The following is a 19628-nucleotide window of genomic DNA, read 5'->3' on the forward strand; positions in this document are numbered from 1 at the left end:
CCTATAAGACGAGCAAGCTGATGGTGGAGAGGGCCCTTGGCAAAATATTAGAAGACCGGCGACTGCATCTTACCTGTACTGAGCAGACCTCTCTAGAGCGGCAAGCCCTAATCCTAGTTAAAGGGTCCTCAAGAGATTGTCATGAGAAGCCAGTCAACTACAGACCAAAATCTTCCTAAAAAGCACTTCCCGCTTGCGTTTCCCGTGCTGCGTATGATTCACCTTCGGTACTTTTCCCGCGATCTCGTGTTCTCTGGAAGTTTGGTTGAAGAGCGCCGAACGAAACGAGCAATCCCTTCGATTCAGCTAGCTGCTGCTGCGCTTTCTGCTGTGGGCCTAGACCCGTCTGACGCCGTCGAGATGCCTCGGACGCTAAACCGATAGAATTCGACGGATCCATGGCCGAATTTGTGGATCTGCGGAGCTTATGATCACGGCCCGGCCCGGACAATGGAATGCTGAAAAAAGGTTGGCTTGTTGTATTAGATTGGGAAGAATCTTTTGCTGAGGTTTTGCGGACAGTCTGGAGGATTTCTATATTCAGAACCTGGCCGTTGCTTCCGCCTATCGTAGTCTCAAAGGGAGTATAACAGACTCGTGAATCGAAGGGTAAGTTGAAGTGACTGTCTGTCAGGCGACGAGATGTTGTCCATCGAAATACTTTCCATTAAACTAGAAAAACTATGTCATTTGGCTTTTATGAGCATATGAGAGATTGTTAGAAGCTGGACATCTTGACCTAGAAGCAAAGTTGTCGCCATCGAAGCAGTTGGAAATCGAGGGCTGTCATCATGCCATTGCTATCGCAGGTCTGCGGGCATCGGTTGGTGTTTGCAAAGCTGCAGGGTGCCAAGGCTGGAGAAACATGTATCCACCGTCATAAGATATAGAATTGGTCCTATGAATAATACGTTGGCACTTTGCTCAGACAGCTGTAGCACATCAAACCAGAATTGCTCCTCTGATGGAGCATAGTAGCTGATCAGGCCAAAGTCTACCAAATAGAGCATTGGTTCAATATCAGGACGGTGAGGTAGACATTAAAAGTTCAGCAATTTAAAGAACTCGCAGTAGACGCCTAATGGCGAATCACAGCAATTGTTCTTCTAGACGTTGGCAGACTTCGACATCAGTACTGCCAGCGCGAGGATGGGAACCCAATACTTGGACCAAACATCTCCTATGGTAAATACCAAGGCCGCCATTCACCAAGTTTGAGCATATGTCAACACTGTTAAATAGCTCAAAAGTCGAAAAGAGACGTGGAAGTTAAGGTGATGTCGAGAGCTCCATTTTCGTGAACGAATTCCCCCCGCATCGTCATTCTTGCACGGGTTGTTCTTCTGAAGGACCGACCGGATTATCGCCTCGAATTGGCTGGAATCCAGAGTCGTGGATTAGTGCGGAACGCGTGACAACGGCAATAAAGGAGTGAAGAAGAAGATACAGACTAGTTACAGCACACTGCTATAAGCACCATGCAGGAGAGTCGACGGATTTTTTTGTGAATCCAATGCATTTTCTACTATTGACAAGTATTTCATAGAATGCTGATTTTTCTATCTTCAAAATAGAGTGAGTTTCTAAGAAAAATGTTAGCCATGTACCCGCAGAATGGTATTGGGGAGGAACTGCTCCTTCCTCCATCACACTTCGTTGGATGAGCAAGAGCTTCTAGCACCCCGCCCACCAGGAGGTAATGTCTCCTCGTTTTCTTCTCTTCTTCCTTTCCTCCATTATCATCTTATCCCTTGGTCGAGAGAGATCTCTCTATCACATTCATTTCCACAAAATTGGATTCGTTCTCAAAACTGGTTGTTGCGCAAGCACAAGGCCACTTCCGGGATTCGTCCGAAGCATGGACCATAATGCATCGCACAGTCAGTCTTTTCTCTGCATAATTCGACTCACTATCATGACTGACTATTTCTTCAGAGACTGAATACTCTCTTGACGGCCATTGGCTATTTGATTCTTCAAAGATATGCGGAGGTGTCTATCAAACCCTAATACGGCTCATCAACGAGGACCAATCGCCGCATCATCCCCTGACCGAACTCGGGAATTCAACAGTGACAGAAGCCCAAACATGCGGCCGCGGAGAAAACAACAGAACAAGATTAGCCACTGCTATGGCTTTTCAGATACTCTCGGTGACAACTGGGATTTTCAGTCATGAGTTTCCTCGGCGTCGTACCAGGCCTGTCTGTGGCCAGCTATTGGGTATTCAGGACCAGAAGGTATTGCCATTCTTTTAGGCCACAGTGGTTTTTGTTCATTGGATTCTGCTGATAAATTCTTTTCACAAGTCTTGGACCGACGAGCAGAGGCGAACTATTGAGAGCATGCGAGCAATTTCTTCACCGCAAAGACGATGCAATGCAGTCTAACGTTGAGGCAGGTTATCACACCAAATTTGAGGTGCGCTTCGGAAGCTTCTTGATGTTATAGTCCTGTAATTTGGCTTTTTCGGCTTTCATTGCCATCTTTCACAAATTTTGCTACTTGTGCCAACACAAAGCAACCGACAATTTGTTTCTTGTCTTCCAAGGCGCTCGCACTTAGTCGAGCTCTTGCAGCTTGTTGGAAGTCTACAACTTTGCTTCCAAAATCTTCCTGAGCCCTTTACGAGGATTGATACGTAAGTCACTTCTTTGGCTGCTTTGATCCTACATTTGAACAATGAATAGCGTGGATGAAAGACGATTTGAGCATAATAGAACCAGGCTAATATCATAACAGGGTGAATAATCAAAGAGCACGCAATTCCACCACGAGGAATATATTAGTCAATGCTGAGCTCTCTGTCGCTCTCCTTCCCTTTGTTTTCAGGCTCTCTTTTGAGATAGCAATAACAGTTTCTGGAAGTAGATTGGCCTCCCAGAGGAACGACGATACCATCGTCAACACTCTTGTATTTCGCTACCAGTCCCACCAATGGTTCTACCTACATTGGATTTGTATTGACACACTGCAGGAAGCTCCTTCAACACACATTTCGTAAGCCTTGCATAGTCTTTCCATAGCACCGATGCTTCAACAGCTGGCTACGAGGAGGTGAGTCAAGATACCGTTGTCAACCATTCAGGCATTGACACTAATTTGTTGTGCTAGGACGAATCGCAGACAGAGAGTCAAAGAGTAACATCGCTTATGCCGACAATCTACCTCCCAGATAGTCGACCCCAATCACACAATCAATGTGCATTGACGCACGTTACGCCAAGCTGCGAAGATCAACAACGGCTGCATCAAGTTCAACCAGGTTCGGTTTGCCACACTCTCTGCCTTAGTTGATATCAATCCTCAAGAGACATTTGGATACAATCAACAGTGAGCGATTGAAGAGCAAACAAAGGGCGCGATGCCGGCGGATGAAGCTATTCTACGGCCCTACTGATTATACACTGTGGGTGTCTTTTCAAGACTGAGAAGAAATGGCAATCATTTTTACTGATGCCGCGCTTAGCAATCAGCATTCATCCAGATCAAGTCAGCCAAAAAAAAAAAATCGCTACTACACGTTTTACTGGGCCGTTCAACAACTGAGCGTACTCAAGTTGGTTATGCAGCACCCCAGCGACTGCGTAAAGTTTAAGCATTGGAACTGGAAATCTGTTTGTTTATTACTACAGGTATTCACTAAATATCTAATTGTGTTCTTCTAGTATATGCTACTAGGACTGCTTTCTGCTACTATAACTATATTTCTCTAGTATTTACTACTGCCGGCAACGCTACCAAATGACTCACCATATCGCTCCATAGCGCCACATCGCATAATTTTACAGTGGCTGTTTCCCGCTCGCTCACTCGCTCACCTTACCTGTAACACCAGCCGCAGCAATGGACAAGGATATTGAGCAGCTGTTAGAATGGTCTACTTCCATAGGAATCGAGTTGAATGGCATTCAACCAAAAGCTCTTCACGGACGAGGTATTGGTATTGTGGCTACCCGGCACCTTGAGGTAACTTTTGATTTTTTCTTCTCCCCGAATCCCCACTATCAGCATTTGACTGAGTCTCTTCGATTCTCTTATATCACTACCCAATCCCACTCCTTCAACTATCAATGCTAATTAGAATATCTAGGCTGATCAAGTCATCCTTAAAGTGCCTATATCTGCTTTGCGCACTCTCAGCAACACTCCGAAAGATATCACTAAGAAGCTGAGCGGTGCCACTGTTCACAGCATCCTTGCAGTTTCTCTTTGTCTGAGTGACGGCACTGGCATTGACAAATGGACTCCCGTCTTTCCTTCTCGGCGAGACATTGCCTCCAGCTTGCCTATTTGTTGGCCTGCGAAGCTACGCTCTTTGCTGCCTCCAGGAGCCAAGGCCTTACTCACGGCTCAACAGGATAAGTTCAACAAGGACTGGGCTCTCGTGACGGCCGCATACCCAAAGCTTAACAAGGATGACTATCTGTATAGTTGGCTCCTTATAAACACTCGAACTTTCTACCACACAGATCGCAGCACAGAAAAGCTGCCCAGAGATGATCGCATGGCACTCCAACCTGTAGCGGATCTTTTCAATCACACGCCTGAGGGCTATTGCGTCGCCGCTTTTGACGACAAATTCTTTACATTTACCACTACACGCACTCACCAGCCTGGCGAAGAAGTGTTCATCCGCTACGGGCCTCACGCAAACGACAAGCTGCTTGTGGAGTATGGCTTCACGCTGCCGTCGTCCGTGAACCCTTGGGATGAAACATGCCTCGACTCGTACATCTGCCCTTCCTTATCCAGCGATCAGAGACACCGCCTCGAAGCCGTCGGCTTCTGGGGGAAGTACATGCTTGATGCCCAAACAGCATGCTACCGCACGTATGTTGCCTTGCGGATGCTCTGCCTTCCACTTAACCGGTGGCAAGATATCCTAGACGGGACAAGAGACGAGGACGAGGACAGCTTGATTATAGACGCGGCACTGCTGAAGGTATTGACCAAGTACGACGCCGACGTCACCAGCGCTCTGGAGCAGCTGGAGCAGCTGCAGGCCAGTTCCGTTGGCGACGAGGAAATGAGAGGCATCCTGACAGACAGATGGCTCCAGATTAAGCATCTGGTGACAGCAGGGATATCGCGGATTGAAAGTTAACAACGGAGGGACTGGAGGACAATGCTTGTCCCCGCCTCACCATCCCTTTCCTCTGCTGCTGATTGAATTATTCAATACCCTCTCGATCACCTGCACGTACCGCACAGAGTTATGATACCGATCCCTTTTGTTATCCGTTTGTTTGATCATCAAATTGTTTTGCTCTTTAGAACCATAACTTGTTCCAACCTGTTTTGAAATCCCCTTTTCCCTGTTCCTGACATGCGATAAACAAAGGAGAGATGAAAGCAAAGAGCCTAAAAGACAAGAAAAAATTACAAAGTTTCCACAAATGCTCTCTGACTCCTGACGTCTTAATAACCCGGCGTTTGTTCTATTATACACTGTCGAAAAAAAAGAGTCCCTTCCTGATGCAAACTGACAAGTGATTTTCCCAACGTCCGTCAAAAGCAATGGGGACAAGTGGTCCCTTCCCGTTCCCCTTATACAATCAAATCAATCCATTGTGCTCTCGCGAGAGGCAATCGAACCATGGCTCAGGTCTTTCTTCTTGTATTGGATGCAAAATCGGCCTTGTTGATGTCCATTACTCGGGACGAGGTCGCTTTGCACCGTGAGGGTTGCCCCAGTTGCCATCGTTACCACCGCCACCGCCTCCGCCTTGGCCGCCGCCGCCTTGTTGCCCAAAGCCGAATCCGCCTGGGAAGTTGGGAGGCATGCCCTGGAAGCCTGTTGCACAAGTTAGCAGTGTACCATAGAGGTTGTGGAGGAGGGGATGCGTTTGAGGACGGACTGGGGCGGTGAAGTGGCATTGGAAAGATGGGGGCTGGCGGTGGTGGGACGCGACCATGGTAACGGTAGCCGCTGACAAAGAAGAGGTAGTGACGCCAGTATTCAATATCGCAAGCCATGCAGCGAAGCCCCGGGGTGCCATGGATGGCGCAGCCCCAGAAGAGGCGAGTCCCTTGGCTTCCAGCAGCAGCAGCAGCGGCTTGGTAATATTGCTGATACTGCTGTTGGATCTGGGCGGCCGAAGATGAAGCCGCGGTTGCACTGGCATCTGCCACTTGGCCTGAGCTCTTGACCTGAGGGTTCTGCTCTTGAGGCACTTGCGGCTCTTGAGGCACTTGCGGCTCTTGATGCACTTGCGGCTCCTGATGCACTTGCTGCTGTTGAGGCACTTGCTGCTCTTGATGCACTTGCTGAGGTTGTGCTTTCATGGCAGCGCCCTCTTTGACTTGTTTGTCTTTGTCATCATCGCTCTCCTCAAGAATGGTTTCTCCTTCAGCGTCGATATCCTCTTCTTGGATGTCTCCTTTAAGCTTCACTAGATATTGGGCTATTTCTTGTGCCTCCTGCTGCTCTTGAAGCTGTTGCTCTTGAAGCTGTTGCTCTTGAGAATGTTGCTCTTGCTGCCGCTCTTGGACTGGCTGCTCCTTTGGTCCTTGATTGGTCATGTCCACATCTGGAGGAGCCGATGATGACGGTGATGATGTAGCGGATGATGACGAAGCTTCCTAGGCTGTCGCTGATACCGTTTGAAGGGGAGGGGTCTGTGGGTTAGGGGTAGGTGAAGTGTCTGCGTCTTGCGTACCTGGCATTCCATTACCCATCATTCCCATGCCCATATTGCCTGGCATGCCCATGCCCATGCCTCCCATATTCATGCCTCCCATCATACCACCGCCGCCGCCTCCTCTACCCCTGATCATGTTCTGGCCGCCTCTCATGTTGCCCCCAGGGCTACTTCGGCCGCCGAAGACGTAGTGGCTGCCGCCTCCACCAGCACCGCCGCCCATCGGGCCGTTGTAGCCACCACCTCCTCCCATGTTGTTGTTATTATTATAGCCCATGTTTCCGCTGTAGTTTCGGTTGTAGTTGGGGTTCATGCCGCCGCGGCTTCCACCCATGCCTCCTCGTCCGCGGAAGCCTCCGTAGTTGCCTCGCTCGCTGTAGGATCCAGAGGGAGCGGCTCGCGGCTGCTCCTTAACGCGGGCCGGTGCGTCCTTGGGCAAGGTCCTGAAGGGGTTGACGCCCGGGTTCCAGTAGGAGATTGTCATCTTCTTCTGGCCAGGTTGTACACTGTCCATCGCAACGGTATCGATTTGACGCTTGGCGGCGGTGGAAGCTTGGCGGGTGTGGAACTCGATATAGGCTTGGCTGCAGGGGAAACACGATTGAGTAATTAGTAGCGGCAGCAAAAAAAAGAAGAAGAAAGATTAGGATGCCGAGCTGCATATTAGCAAACTTACCCTTTGCTCTTTCCATTGACTTTGTGTTCGCTAAATGTGAGCTCCTTGACCTCTTTCTCGCAGCCGGCCTTTCGAAGCCAACCTCGGATATCATCATCTGTCATCCACCAGCTGAGCTCTGAAATCATAATGGCAGCCGTGGCGCCGCTATCGACAGGCCGGTCGTTGGGGTCTTGCTCCTCTGATTTTCTCTTAACACCGTGGTGATGTGAAGACTCTTCGACATCGCTACGGCCGCTGTCATAGCGGCGGTCGTCTTCATGTTCATCGTCTCTTCTGTGGTCCCGACTGTGATAGTCGTCGTCATCTCGCGAGTGGCCACCGCTATGGCGGCGTTCATCCTGACGAGGCTGGTCGTTGGCGTCGCCATCGGCATCGCCGTAGAAATCAATGTCAAAATCGGGGTCACCCATCTCGGCGGTTTCGTACGTTGGCGGGAGTTCGTCGACACGGACTTTCACATGTAATTTCTCGTTGTTGTATTCGGATGCTGGAGACACTAATGAAACCACGACTTGTTATTAGGATATTCAAGCGAGATACATGCGGTGCCTCTTGGCATGTAGAGTGAAAGAAGATGGCCATTGTTCACTAATGGCCGATAGCAATGCTCCTCTCGGCACCTTGGAAACGTCTAGCGTACTCGTGATGCTTCCCCCGTCTCTTTTTGCCTTTTGTTGGCCCACAAAGGGGGGGAGTTACAAACAAGATCAAGGTGATGACAATGGCAATAAGGACATAGATAGATGAGGTTGTACAAACGAAAAAAAAAAAAAAGACACAAGGTTTGACAAGCAAAAGTTCACAAGGGCTAGGCTTGCTGGTACGTACAGTCCCCGAGAAAAAGGTAGCCAAAAAGCTAGCTCGATCTCTCCCCAAGTCCGATGGTCTTTGTCTCGCTTCCTTTGGAATTGCGCTGCAGGATAGGGTGTTCCAGCCGGACGCTCCCTTGATGGTGCCCTATGTCTCGGCCGATGTGGGTGGTAGCAGCCCAAAACCAATTGCGGCTCGTGGAAATGGGATTAACGCACAAAGGCGCAAGGGGTTGATTGGGATCTTGGCCAACGGAGCTGACGGTCAAAAGTTGGGAGTGACGAAGAAAGTAAGAAAAGGGAGAAAGAGGGGCCAAAAGCTATCTCCACGACTAGCTTGGCTGGCACGAGTTCTAGGCGGTTGTTTGCGGCTCGAAGCTCAAGCAACAGCAGGAAGTTTGTCTCCTCCTCGCCGTCAGCAAGAGATGATCGGGCAATTGCTTCGCGTTCCTCTGGGTGGGACCGAATCGAGGCCTGAAGGCGCTGCGGCCAGTCGGCAGCTTGCGAGTGGCTGCAAGGCAGTTTTTGTCCGAGGTCGGGAGGAGAGGGAGCGAACAGGGGGGGCCAAACAAGTGCTCGTAGCACTCGAATATAGCGGTGGCAGGGGGAAATGAAAGGAAGACAAAGAAAAAGAAAGGAAAAATTGTAGATGATACAGCTGAAGGGCCCAGCTGAGAAATGAAAGGGGGGGTTTAGACGATGAATTAGGCGAGAGAGGAAGAAGCAGAAAAAGGAAGAAAAGTTACCGGAACGGCGCGAGAAGCACGGAGTAGCGGCGCGTCGCTGCGCTGAATCTGAGTTTCCAGCAGCGGCAATCAATTGGGGACCTCCCTCGGATACAAGGCTGCAAGTGGAACCGAGCCAACGAATGCCTGCTGGGTTGGTCGTGTGGAGGATCTTTAGAGAGGAAGAGGGAAAAAAAGATGGAGCCGTGGGTGAAGCTTCAAGCCAGCAGATTCCGGCCTGGGGGGAAGAGAAAATGGGCAAGGGGGCGAGGCTGAGGCTTGGGATGCGCGAGGCATGCGCCACAGCAGGCCGGATTTCAGAAGGCTATCGGCAGTGGAAAAGCGATATCCCGAGTGGCTGGCCAATCATGGGCCGCCAATTGCAGAATCACGGGATGGGCCAGGGATGCGCATCCCCATATTAACGCTGAGCGTCGATCAATCTGACAGCTGTCCGTCTGTCTGCTAACGGCATTTAGGACCCTTAATTTGCATATGCGTTGGCACGAGGGATGCAGCTACGGGTAGGTAGAGCTCTACGGTGCTTGAGGTGGCAGTTGATAGGTGCCTTTTGCTTATTCAGGTTGGATACATCGAAACAGTTGGTGGTTGCTTGACTGCGAAAGTGTAAATCCATGCGCAAGACAAAGGGCATGTGGCGGCAAATGATCAAGGCTTCATGCTGGAATTTGGCTGCAAGGAGTATCACCAGCAGAATGCGTCATGGTCCGTGTAACGTTAGGTTACGGCAGCAGAATCTGCAACAAAAGGCGACTACTGTAGGCTGTGAACAGCTGCAGCGTCGCAGCCACAATGTAGGTCTTGCGGCGGATAAATGCGGGAGAATTAATGCGAACAAGAGAATATTGAACCTGTGCAAGATGGGGACAAATACAAGTATAACACCACCCAAACAAGATGTTTTCTGTTGAAAGTGATTGCATGGAGATGACCTCATCTATGGTTAGTACACCAGGTCACAATATCATCCTGCGCTCATTGGAGCAGTAGTGGTAACATCAAGAATCCAAGACCATTTATGTACCTTTCATTTTGTCCTCGTCTTCACATTTATACCATTTTTCAACGCCAGGTCATCTAGAACCGTGATTGATAAAACGTCTCTGGATCTGCCCTCAGCGACTCGTTGACACTGTCTCCCAGCCTAGGCTCTCCTTCATCCTCAGAAGCCCCGTTGAACGCATGGACTGTGCAGGTACCTCGTGCCATGCTGTATCCATTCCATGCAGATGCTTGAAAAAATTAGTACGGGCCATAGCGAAGTAAAGAAGAACTCCAAAAGAAAATACTCACCAACAATGATTGGCGCACTAGGATGCCAGCTAGCATCACGGACGCATGTGCCCCAGCCGCCGGGCTCGTCAAAGTAGACCCGAGTACGGCGATCGAGCCTCCTCGTCTGATCAGTCGCCCCCTGTACGTCGATTTCGCCTGCTTTAGTGGCGTCCATGTTCCAGATGTGCACCTTGCCGTCCGCACTGCCAGAGTAGACGTAGCGCGAGTTGGTTGACGACGGGGGCGAGAAGTGGCATCGAATGAGCGTGCGGAGGACCTTGTGGCCTCGGAAAGTGACGAGAGAATTGTCGTGGGGGTGCACGTCCCAGTCGTCTTCATCATATTCGTCTTGCCTGTAATCGAATCTATCCAGGCGGGTGTCGTTGTCCTTGGTGACTTCACGGAACCGGTCCGTCGACATGGCCATGCGCAGATCCCACAGCTTCATGCTTTGCTCCTTGCCGTTACTGAGAATGTATCGCCCGTCACCCTTGCTGTCGATATATGTCAGACCCTCGGTGTGGCCTACAAAGGCGCCGGCCTCCCGATTGTCTCCCATGCTTCGCCGATCCCACACTTTGATGGTTGTGTCGTCTGAGCCGGAGTAGATGATGTGGGGGGATGCCTTGTCTGCAAAACACACGGCGTTGACATCGTCCTGGTGGCCGGTGATGTGATGGAGGACTCTCCTGGATTCGATATCATAGACGACTAGTGAGTGAGCGCTGGTACCAGCAACAAGCTCTCGTCCATCGCCTGAGAATCTGACGGACCAAATTCCAAAGGAGCCGCGGTTACGCCAAAATGAGAGTCTTGTATGACCCTCCCCGTCATCAAGCTCGAGAGAGTAAGGCTCTCCCTTGTCTCGTGGATCGGTGGGCGCTATTGAGACGATGCTTTGGATAGAGGTATACGCCAACCAGCGGTTGTCCGGACTCAGAGAGGCGTCTGTAAGCGTCCACTGACCAAAGGGGTAGCTTACTGTCTTGTAAAGCTTCCAGTTGTAGGGATTAGACGTGTCGTACATGCGCACATTAAAGTCCTGACAGCATGAGAAGAAGAAGTTACCGTCATCGGAGAACTGGCCAGAGTAGATGGGGTGATCATAGTGGATGATTTTCTCCGCCTTGCTCCCGGGGATGAAGCTCTGCAATTCCAGACTGTTGTTAGCATAAATCAGACATATACAAACACTGTAGATAGTTCGGCCGTCACCATGATCGTCATATGCGGACATATGCGGACATACTCTAAAACAATCGAAAAGGAGGGAAAGATGTACGAACCTGAGCTAAAACACCATTGGTTCGCTTTCTCGACATCCGGTCCCCTAGACCAATCTCTCGATCCAGCAGACGTCTTGCGATTCGTTTTTTAGTCCGCAGGTCAGTATCACTCAAGCCAAAGACTCCAGACTCCATGAGCTTTCTGCCCTCTTCGCTGGGAACTTTGGGAAACCGGTTGGGATCTTTTGGTGTGACGGGTATCCCACGGCCTAGGCCAGTGCCGCGGAATAATGTCATGAGCTGCTGTCTCGTTAAGAGCCCCGATCTTTGGCCAGCTGGACGTCATATCAATCGATGTTAGTGGAGGTTGGCAAATCAGGTAGCGTTTGGAGAAAGAAGAACGATAAAGAATAGCATCAGTCATTAGAGGGATCTCACCTCTTAATAGTGAAATCAGCCTCAAGGCGGCCTCGTCTCGTCCCGCCTCTTCATCGTCGATTACAATCTGGAATCGGAAATCACCAAAGGCGTACTCCACCCGATCGTCACCGTCTCCTTCTTCTTCCTCATCATGATCTAGAGAAAGCAACTCGGTTCAGCCAAGCAGTCCTTGTAGAGCAATGGGGAATAAGAGCAAATAAGAGCAAATTACCGTGAAGATCCTCATCGTCCTCATCTGGCTCGTCACGATAGTCGGGGTCATCCTCATCGTCATCTTCGTCTTCATCCTCGTTCTCACCCCCCTCATTCGCATCCTCATACACATCGCCATGGTCTTCATCATCATCATCGTGGCTCTCGTCGGCGGTGTGCCAGCTGCCATATCCAGTTACTTCCGCATCTCTGGGGTCCCACTCAAAGGGACCATCGCCATCTCCATCACCATCGCGGTCGCCCGGTGTCCATTCCATTGCTGGTGTCACCAACCGTCTGGATTATCACTACGGTCGTTAGTCTCAGCAGATGTATAGATGAGCCGGGATTCGCGGAAGCGGGTGGTTCAGAATGTGGTGCAATCGAAGCCGCTCTGGAGCAATAGCAAATGCCGAAGCTGTTCAAGATGGCCGATGTCTACGGAGAGAAAATGTTACGGATTAGAGGACATTTGTCAGGCAAAAGAGGATCAAATGCCCTCGGAGTTTAGGTAGCACGGTGATTACGGCAGCAGCTGTTGTATGGGCGATAAACGGCGACCCGCCAGTCGGTGGTATTGGATCCATTATGTTGAATAGAGCCGTGACGCCATCCATCTGGTGCAGCGGGGAAGATAGTGGCGAGGGGAAGAGGATTAGATAAGATGCGGGCGAGGAATCGCCTGTAAGTGCACTATCGGGAGTGTTGTTATAGTGGACGGACGCCTAATGTTGGGGCATGTTATAGCGCTGGGTGGGATGTGCCTAGGGCAAGTCTTGATCCATTGATGCTCCGAGCTTGTCCACGATCTTGGATTGATGCCGTGAATCTCAACCGCGGCTGGATGCCACTTACAGTCAAATGCGCCTCTTTCTATGCCGCTTCTGTTTTATGGTATAACAACCTGAAGTGTGAGTGGCCAAGAGACATCTTTAGTCTTGACATTGGCAGTGTTTTTCGGACATTAGTAGAGCGCATACACAGAAGCCATACTCCGTACCAGCTCTATCAATCAATACTAATCACGTCGTCGTTGTGCAGTAAAAAATCCATCACTGTTATTGCCACCCAACAAACGCAGCATCCAATATTGAAATAATGTACGGAGTACTCCCATGCACCATCATTCTATTTCCTTTGCCATAACTACCGACTCCAGGAATAGGAAATAGCATGGACGGCATTATTACCACTGGCAAAGCTGCTCGTATTAACACGCCAACCAGAGACACCGCCTACCTAAACTGCATCGATATAAACGTCCATCAAATGTATGTAGGGGTGAGCTGCTCCGTAAAATACTCCGTACGAGTCCAGGTCCAAACAACTGAAATCGCAGCTCTCGAACCCACTGCAGACTCCACACTGTACCCTAGCAATGCCACCCATCTGTAAGGAGTCAGGAGAGGCAAAAAGAACGCGCAGCCCTTTTTTGTTCCCGATTGGCGAATGCCCTGCCTTGAGCCTGATCCGGCCCAGCGTTTTGTTTCAGAAGGGTGATCCAACATGCCATGCTGTATTATGAAGAAGTACCTGTCCAAAGGCTTAGGCTTGAATCTGCGTGTACCCAAATTCGCTTTCAGGGGCAAAAAAAACAAAGTTTCCAAGTAGCGCTGCTCAATTGCCCCCGTAGTCCGCAGTTGGCTTAATGCCACTAACTGCAAGCATGCAGAGGTACCTGCTCCGTCTATGCGGATAATGTCACAAACCTAAACGACCACCTGTACCTTTTTGCCCTGCCTGATAGTATCCCAACCCAGACCCTGCCTGGCTTCACATTGGCATTTGATCTTCCACGCAATTGGAGGGGCGCAAGAAAAAGAGAACAAGTTCCAACCCAACCTTGGACGATCTAGCTCTTCTCTGTCTTCCATTTACGGACGTCTTTGTCTCCTTTTTTCCAATTCACCACCTCGACTTTTTCAACTTTCTCTCGCTCTCCCTCATTTTCTTTTTTTTCTCCCTCTATTCTAAACTCTCCTTCTTTGCAATCGCCTACCTGGCCACTCCTTTGACCTGGATCGACGAGAAGCATTCCGTCAAAGTTAATCCTCCTCCGAGCCCTGTGCATCCACCGGCAGACACGCGAGCCTGCATCCTCAATCGCTCATTCGATCCTCCCCCTTTCCGTCTCTCATCTCGCCTCCATTGAGGTCGTATTCCAGCACTGGTTCCATTCGAATTGCCCTGTTCCCACGCCTTGCACCCGGCAAGGCTCGTGTCGTGCCCACCGACCTGCGAATATCCTGATGCGCTGAGAACAGCATTCGCTCATTATCTACCGAGATCTACCGCCACCATGCAATTCCGCGCGAAACAAGCTCCTCTCCTCCTCCTCCTGCTCCCCTCCATCGCCAGCGCCCTTGCGACAAACCCCGCTGCCGGCAATGACAAAGACTCGATCCCTGCCGCCGATGTAGCGGATGTCGCGATACTCAAGGGCCGCCTCGGCGTGCCCACCAAGGACGCGCCCGTCGACGGAAAGGATGGCAAGCCTCATCTCGGCCCGTTTGTCGAGACCGACGGCACCGTCTCGACCGAGACCAAGGGCGAAAAGGACTTGCCCACCCTAAAGGGGCGGCCCAAGGATGTCACAGTGGTCGATGGCAAGAAGATTCCCGAGTCCAACGATGGCGTCATGTTCGACAAGAACCGCGAGAAGCCTCAGGATGGCACCACAGGCACCGAGGGAGGCGTTTCCGAAAAGGACAAAGCCCGCAAGGCCCACGAAGGCAAGACTGGCGAGAAACTTGTCAACCAGCCTGAAGCACCCAAGGAGCATCCTCCGATCCCCCACAGCGAAGAGAAGAAGATTGAAAAGGGCAAGGATAAGACCAAGGGAGGAGACGCCGACAAGGAAAACTCAAAGCCAAAATCAACGTCCGACAAAGATGGTGAAGATACAGGCTACACCGGGCTCGAGGTATGACTGTAATTCGGCCTGCTTTCCCCTTTCTTTATCCGTTTCCCGAATCCCCCCACCTTTGGACTGTTGAGAAGTTGAATGAAAGTTATATGTATAAATGCACTGACACGCACAACAATGATAGAAACCTGATGATCTCCCCGATATGGATCGCAAGCAGGTGTCGCCGCCCGTCCCCGACTCCGCAAAGAAAGACCACCTCGACATTTCCAAGCCTCAAGCCGGAGGTTCATCATCAGCCGCAAAGGCTGCCGAACAGGAAGAGGGCATTATCCAGCCTTTCCACTCCTTCATCCTATCCTTCACCATGATCCTGGTCTCTGAAGTTGGAGACAAGACGTTCCTCGTTGCGGCTCTCATGGCGATGAAGCATGATCGCATGATCGTCTTTTCTGCCGCCTTTGGTGCCCTTTTGGTCATGACGGTTCTGTCCGCGGTTCTGGGCCATGCCGTTCCGGCTCTGATCCCCAAGCGTCTCACTGGTCTTCTTGCCGCGGGTCTGTTCTTTGTCTTTGGAGCTAGACTTTTGCGAGAGGGAATGCAGATGGACCCCAACGAAGGCGTCACTGCTGAGATGCACGAAGTCGAACAGGAACTTGCTGAGAAGGAAAAGGAGCTTGAGCGTAGGGGTGGCTCCATCTCCGGCGATGCCTTGGAAATGGGTCTCGGTGGCAGGACCTCGCGCAAGAACAGGTTCCCCTCCCCCAGGTCACCTTCGGAGTCACCCTCCCGGATTCCCTCCCGCAAATCAGGCAGCGGCAGCGGCTTCGTCAGTGGCATCAGCAATCTCTGCTCCCTCATCCTCAGCCCTGCGTGGGTTCAGACCTTTGTCATGACCTTTTTGGGCGAGTGGGGAGACCGAAGCCAGATTGCCACCATTGCAATGGCTGCTGGACAGGACTATTGGTGGGTTACTCTCGGTGCCCTGGCTGGACACTGCATCTGTACGGGTGTTGCAGTCATTGGTGGCCGAGCCATCGCTGGACGCGTCAGTCTCAAAGTTGGTAAGTAGCAGAGAGCATACCCATACTCCCCCCCCTTGTGAATTAGATGAGCACGAGTTCTAACCAAAGGTGTGTAGTGACCATCGGTGGCGCCGTTGCCTTCTTACTGTTTGGCATTATTTACCTCATTGAGGCTCTCTACGCATAAAATTCCCCGGTCTCAATTCATTGATATAATATTAGCTTGATTCTAATTCACCATCACTCTGCTTCATCCGGATGACCTCGAAAGACCCCCCAAGACCCCCCTTTCCTTCTTCTCTTACTTCTCTTCTTCTCAACAGGATATCAGCAAGCGCGAAATCTGTTTAGAACTGTATGATGAATACCTTGTCAGTTATTATAATTTTTTCTTCTCCTCTGTCGTTTAATTACTGCGGGTATGCTGGCGCGTTTTCCGCTTGAGCTGGGAAAGGGGGGGAAAGGGGAGGAGAACAAAACATTTGGTACGGCATGGAGGATGGAATACAGGCCCCAATGGTAATAGATGGACGGATGTTTGGGGTTTCAGAAACGGACGACGACTCTCTGTATTGATTGGATGCTCTGGTGGAGTTTGTCATGGCGCTGCATTTTGGGCTTAAGTCGGGTGGCTTTTACTAGTAAAGACGAAAAAAGACGAACATGTTGGCTGGACGAAATACAAGGGGCGGGTTATAAGGCAGCTGGTTTACCAAAGACTGTGTTGTGTGATGTGGACCAACTCCTTTCTTCTACGTTGCTTCTTTTCATAGAGCCCGCGTTGGCTGCAGGATGGGCAATTGTGGCCTGATTCTTTGCAAGCTACAACGATGTCGTGATGATCCTCGACGGACTCGATCCATCGTCTAGTGCAGTTTCAGCTACGGCGCTTCTCCGGACAAGCATATTCCAGGCTTGAGTATATTTCCGAAAAAGGTGCCGGTAGATCGACTTTTTGCATCTGCCATGCTCGGCACATGTATGCCCGACCCAGGGCTGGCTCTTGACAAATACCCTCTCTACTTTGTTAATTCACGATCGTATCTGTGCATGTGCGTGGGTATCATTGACTAGCCAGGGTGAACCTTGAACCGTAATTGTTGTTGGTCAGCCCTGTGAGCGAGGCTTGGTGTTACACGAAGACGGAGGATTTGTGCGGTCGTAGCTCTTGTTCGTCGCTATAGCGTCGTGTTGGTGGAGGGTAGAAGGGAGTCATTGGGGGCTGTGATGTCGAGATGGTGTTGTCCTTGTGCCCCTGATTTTTCTATTTACTTCTTTTAATTTCGTCTTTTAATTTTGCTTTATTCGTTTTTTAAATTAATTTTTTAATGGAATAAATTGAACAAAAAATTACGAAATAAATAAATAATACTACAAGTACTTTGTATATTATCAGTTATCAACCCCTTACCTTAGTAGGTACCTGGGTAAATTCCCCTATTCCTTGCTCTATTCTTTGCCTTCCTGAGGCATCTATTAATGCAATGGCGCTTTGGGCAAGTATTCACATGGAAGACACCACGAAACTACATCAAGAAGAATCACCAGCCAGGGTGTAGCCTAATGCTACCCTACCTTTCTGTCTTCACACCCCCGCATCCTCCTTTTCCTCCAAATTTTTCTCCATTTCTTACGACGTCTTCGATCGGAACTTCGCCTATCGAGCACGTTGACTGGCTGCAATGTCGTCTTAAACTTTGGGGGGTTGTTAGGAGAGACGAGCAGGCCACGTACAAAGATTTTTGCTCCCTCCAGCCACTCTGATGCTTACAAGAGCCATATAAACAGCCCCTAAAGGTTGATATCAATTCCTGGACCCATGTGAAGTGACTCAAGATATGGCGAATCACATAAATCATACCCAAATTGACTGTGACAGCTGACAGGTGCGTGCTGCGGAAACTGCTCCATACGACGATGCGATGGTGGCTTGCGATGAGGCAGTGCTAGTATGGATCGATTATCAGCATCCTCACAATCGAGATTCAAGATTCAGTCAAAGGAACAGTTGAACCGGCTGTCGCTACGAGCTAAACAATCTGTCGCTTACAACATGCTCAACAGGCAAGGTTAGCCGTCTCGAAGAAGCGCTACGCATCTGGGATTCTCTCGGTTAGTTCCCGAGCCCATCAACTCGATTTCTCCCTTGTCGATCATCCAAAGAGGGTGTGGGCGTTTGCCCATCCATCGGTCTGTACCTTGCAGCCTAGCCCCCCTTTATCTGTGACATTTTCTCCAACAGAGTTTGGCATACTGGCCATCACGAGGGCTCGAGAACGTGTGATGGAGGGCTTGACACGGGGAGAGAAAATGTGCTCACGACGGCGTTGGCTCGCAAGAGTGGTTCGAAAGGGAACTAGTAGGCCGCCACTCTGTTGACGTATACTAGGGGATGAAGGACTTGGCAGGTCCTGCCTTTGTCTTTTCTGTTCTTTTTCCTTGATTTCGTACCCCTCTGTGACGGTCTGTGTCTTACTGATACCAGGCTCGTGACATTCCGAGACCTTGAGACAGGCAGGTAGAGGGTGTTCGGCACAATTCAAAGCGAGGAATAGACGTGCAATGTGTATAAAGCAGGCGGAAGCGAACACTTGGATGCTCTGCTCATTTAGCAACCAGATGTGCGAGATCGAGCTCCAAGTTGGCCATCTCTTACATTGGTTGCCTGATTGTTTGCATGTCCATTCTTTCAATTTTTTCTTTCTTCTCGGCCGTATAGCATCCTCCGAGTTATATAATTTGACCAGACATTCACTTCAGCTCCAGCCGTACAGTGCTACTGCACTCTTCGTCAACGGCCCTGCTATGTGCGAACTAGTCCACTGCCCAGGTTGCGGAGAGCTCATCTCGGAGTCTCTTCCCGTCTCAGAATGTTTTACCTGTCTGTCGTATGTGAATGTCATTGCTATTGCCTATTATTTGTTCTGGAGTTAACGAAGTTTCCACAGAAATGATTCTGGCCAACCTTTGCGCGAGAGATCGACCTCGGCCCCTCCCTCCGGCACGAGAATGGAGTATACCCTGTTTGTATTCATCATCTACAATGACGAGATTGTAAGCGTTTCAGACCATGATGTATACGGTTCTCGACATCGGGGGAGCGGCAGGACTACATGAAGCATGCAGTGTCTTGAGGATTTCGAGGCATCAAAGGTCGAGTGGAGGGCGCGTTGTATTGCTGTTGGTTGGACAATTTTTTTTCGTGGATTCCACCACTATAACGGTGGATTGTCATGGTTAATCTTATGCTTAAACAAGGGAATGCTTATTCTACATCCCAATTTTTCTATTCAACATCCCGCGTCGCAAATTCAATAGTAGTGATTATATCAAATACTAGACGAGTGTAGTTACGGTAGCAAATACTAAAAGAATATAGCCATAGTAGCAGATACTAGACGAATATACTTATAGTAGCATATTCTAGAGGAATATAGCCATAGCAGTACTCCGTAGATATTAGAGGAATATAGATATTGTTCATGTCAATATCAATATCGAGCAACGTTTTCTTAGGTAGCAAATACGCCATCATCTCTTGCACCATGTTGTACCCAAGTACCTTGTCAGTCACTGTACATGTACGGTTCTGCGTCTTTGGCTCCTTCCTCGTGAATGGTGCACCGCCCTCCAAACCATTCCACCACCATTCCGCCAAGGTCAAAGACGAAAATTTCAAACCAAACACATAAAAGCTACAACACAAGACTTTTCCTTTTCCCTTT

The 19628-nt window shown here is 49.9% G+C and overlaps 6 protein-coding genes across 6 annotated transcripts; 4 read left to right on the forward strand and 2 right to left on the reverse strand.

The window, feature by feature from the left end:
* Positions 1-3846: 3846 nt before the first annotated feature.
* On the forward strand, positions 3847-5232 carry M431DRAFT_514983 (hypothetical protein; the record flags this gene model as incomplete). Its single annotated transcript, XM_024920260.1, has 2 exons — positions 3847-3969; positions 4094-5232. The coding sequence occupies 2 exons, from the start codon at positions 3847-3849 to the stop codon at positions 5105-5107; spliced, it is 1137 nt and encodes a 378-aa protein (XP_024780216.1). The 3' UTR covers positions 5108-5232.
* A 1124-nt stretch (positions 5233-6356) lies between these two features.
* Positions 6357-8106, reverse strand: M431DRAFT_185576 (hypothetical protein). The gene is made up of 3 exons (XM_024913173.1): positions 8027-8106; positions 7321-7819; positions 6357-7228 (listed from the first exon to the last, which is right to left on the reverse strand). Exons 2-3 carry the CDS (start codon positions 7731-7733, stop codon positions 6586-6588), a joined length of 1056 nt encoding a protein of 351 aa, XP_024780217.1. The 5' UTR covers positions 7734-7819; positions 8027-8106; the 3' UTR covers positions 6357-6585.
* Positions 8004-8873, forward strand: M431DRAFT_185517 (hypothetical protein). The gene has a single exon (XM_024913171.1). The coding sequence runs from the start codon at positions 8273-8275 to the stop codon at positions 8744-8746; it is 474 nt and encodes a 157-aa protein (XP_024780218.1). The 5' UTR covers positions 8004-8272; the 3' UTR covers positions 8747-8873.
* An 831-nt stretch (positions 8874-9704) lies between these two features.
* Positions 9705-12583, reverse strand: M431DRAFT_502676 (hypothetical protein). The gene is made up of 5 exons (XM_024918187.1): positions 12032-12583; positions 11818-11955; positions 11440-11714; positions 10172-11300; positions 9705-10110 (listed from the first exon to the last, which is right to left on the reverse strand). The coding sequence occupies exons 1-5, from the start codon at positions 12288-12290 to the stop codon at positions 9956-9958; spliced, it is 1956 nt and encodes a 651-aa protein (XP_024780219.1). The 5' UTR covers positions 12291-12583; the 3' UTR covers positions 9705-9955.
* A 1728-nt stretch (positions 12584-14311) lies between these two features.
* Positions 14312-16090, forward strand: M431DRAFT_489306 (hypothetical protein; the record flags this gene model as incomplete). The annotated part of the gene is made up of 3 exons (XM_024916660.1): positions 14312-14935; positions 15063-15942; positions 16020-16090. 3 exons carry the CDS (start codon positions 14312-14314, stop codon positions 16088-16090), a joined length of 1575 nt encoding a protein of 524 aa, XP_024780220.1.
* Positions 16091-18108: 2018 nt separating this feature from the next.
* M431DRAFT_185773 (hypothetical protein) lies at positions 18109-19203 on the forward strand. The gene is made up of 2 exons (XM_024913175.1): positions 18109-18791; positions 18852-19203. The coding sequence occupies exons 1-2, from the start codon at positions 18466-18468 to the stop codon at positions 19018-19020; spliced, it is 495 nt and encodes a 164-aa protein (XP_024780221.1). The 5' UTR covers positions 18109-18465; the 3' UTR covers positions 19021-19203.
* Positions 19204-19628: the final 425 nt, after the last annotated feature.

This window comes from Trichoderma harzianum, assembly GCF_003025095.1.
Source record: "Trichoderma harzianum CBS 226.95 unplaced genomic scaffold M431scaffold_1, whole genome shotgun sequence".
NCBI lineage: Eukaryota > Fungi > Ascomycota > Sordariomycetes > Hypocreales > Hypocreaceae > Trichoderma > Trichoderma harzianum.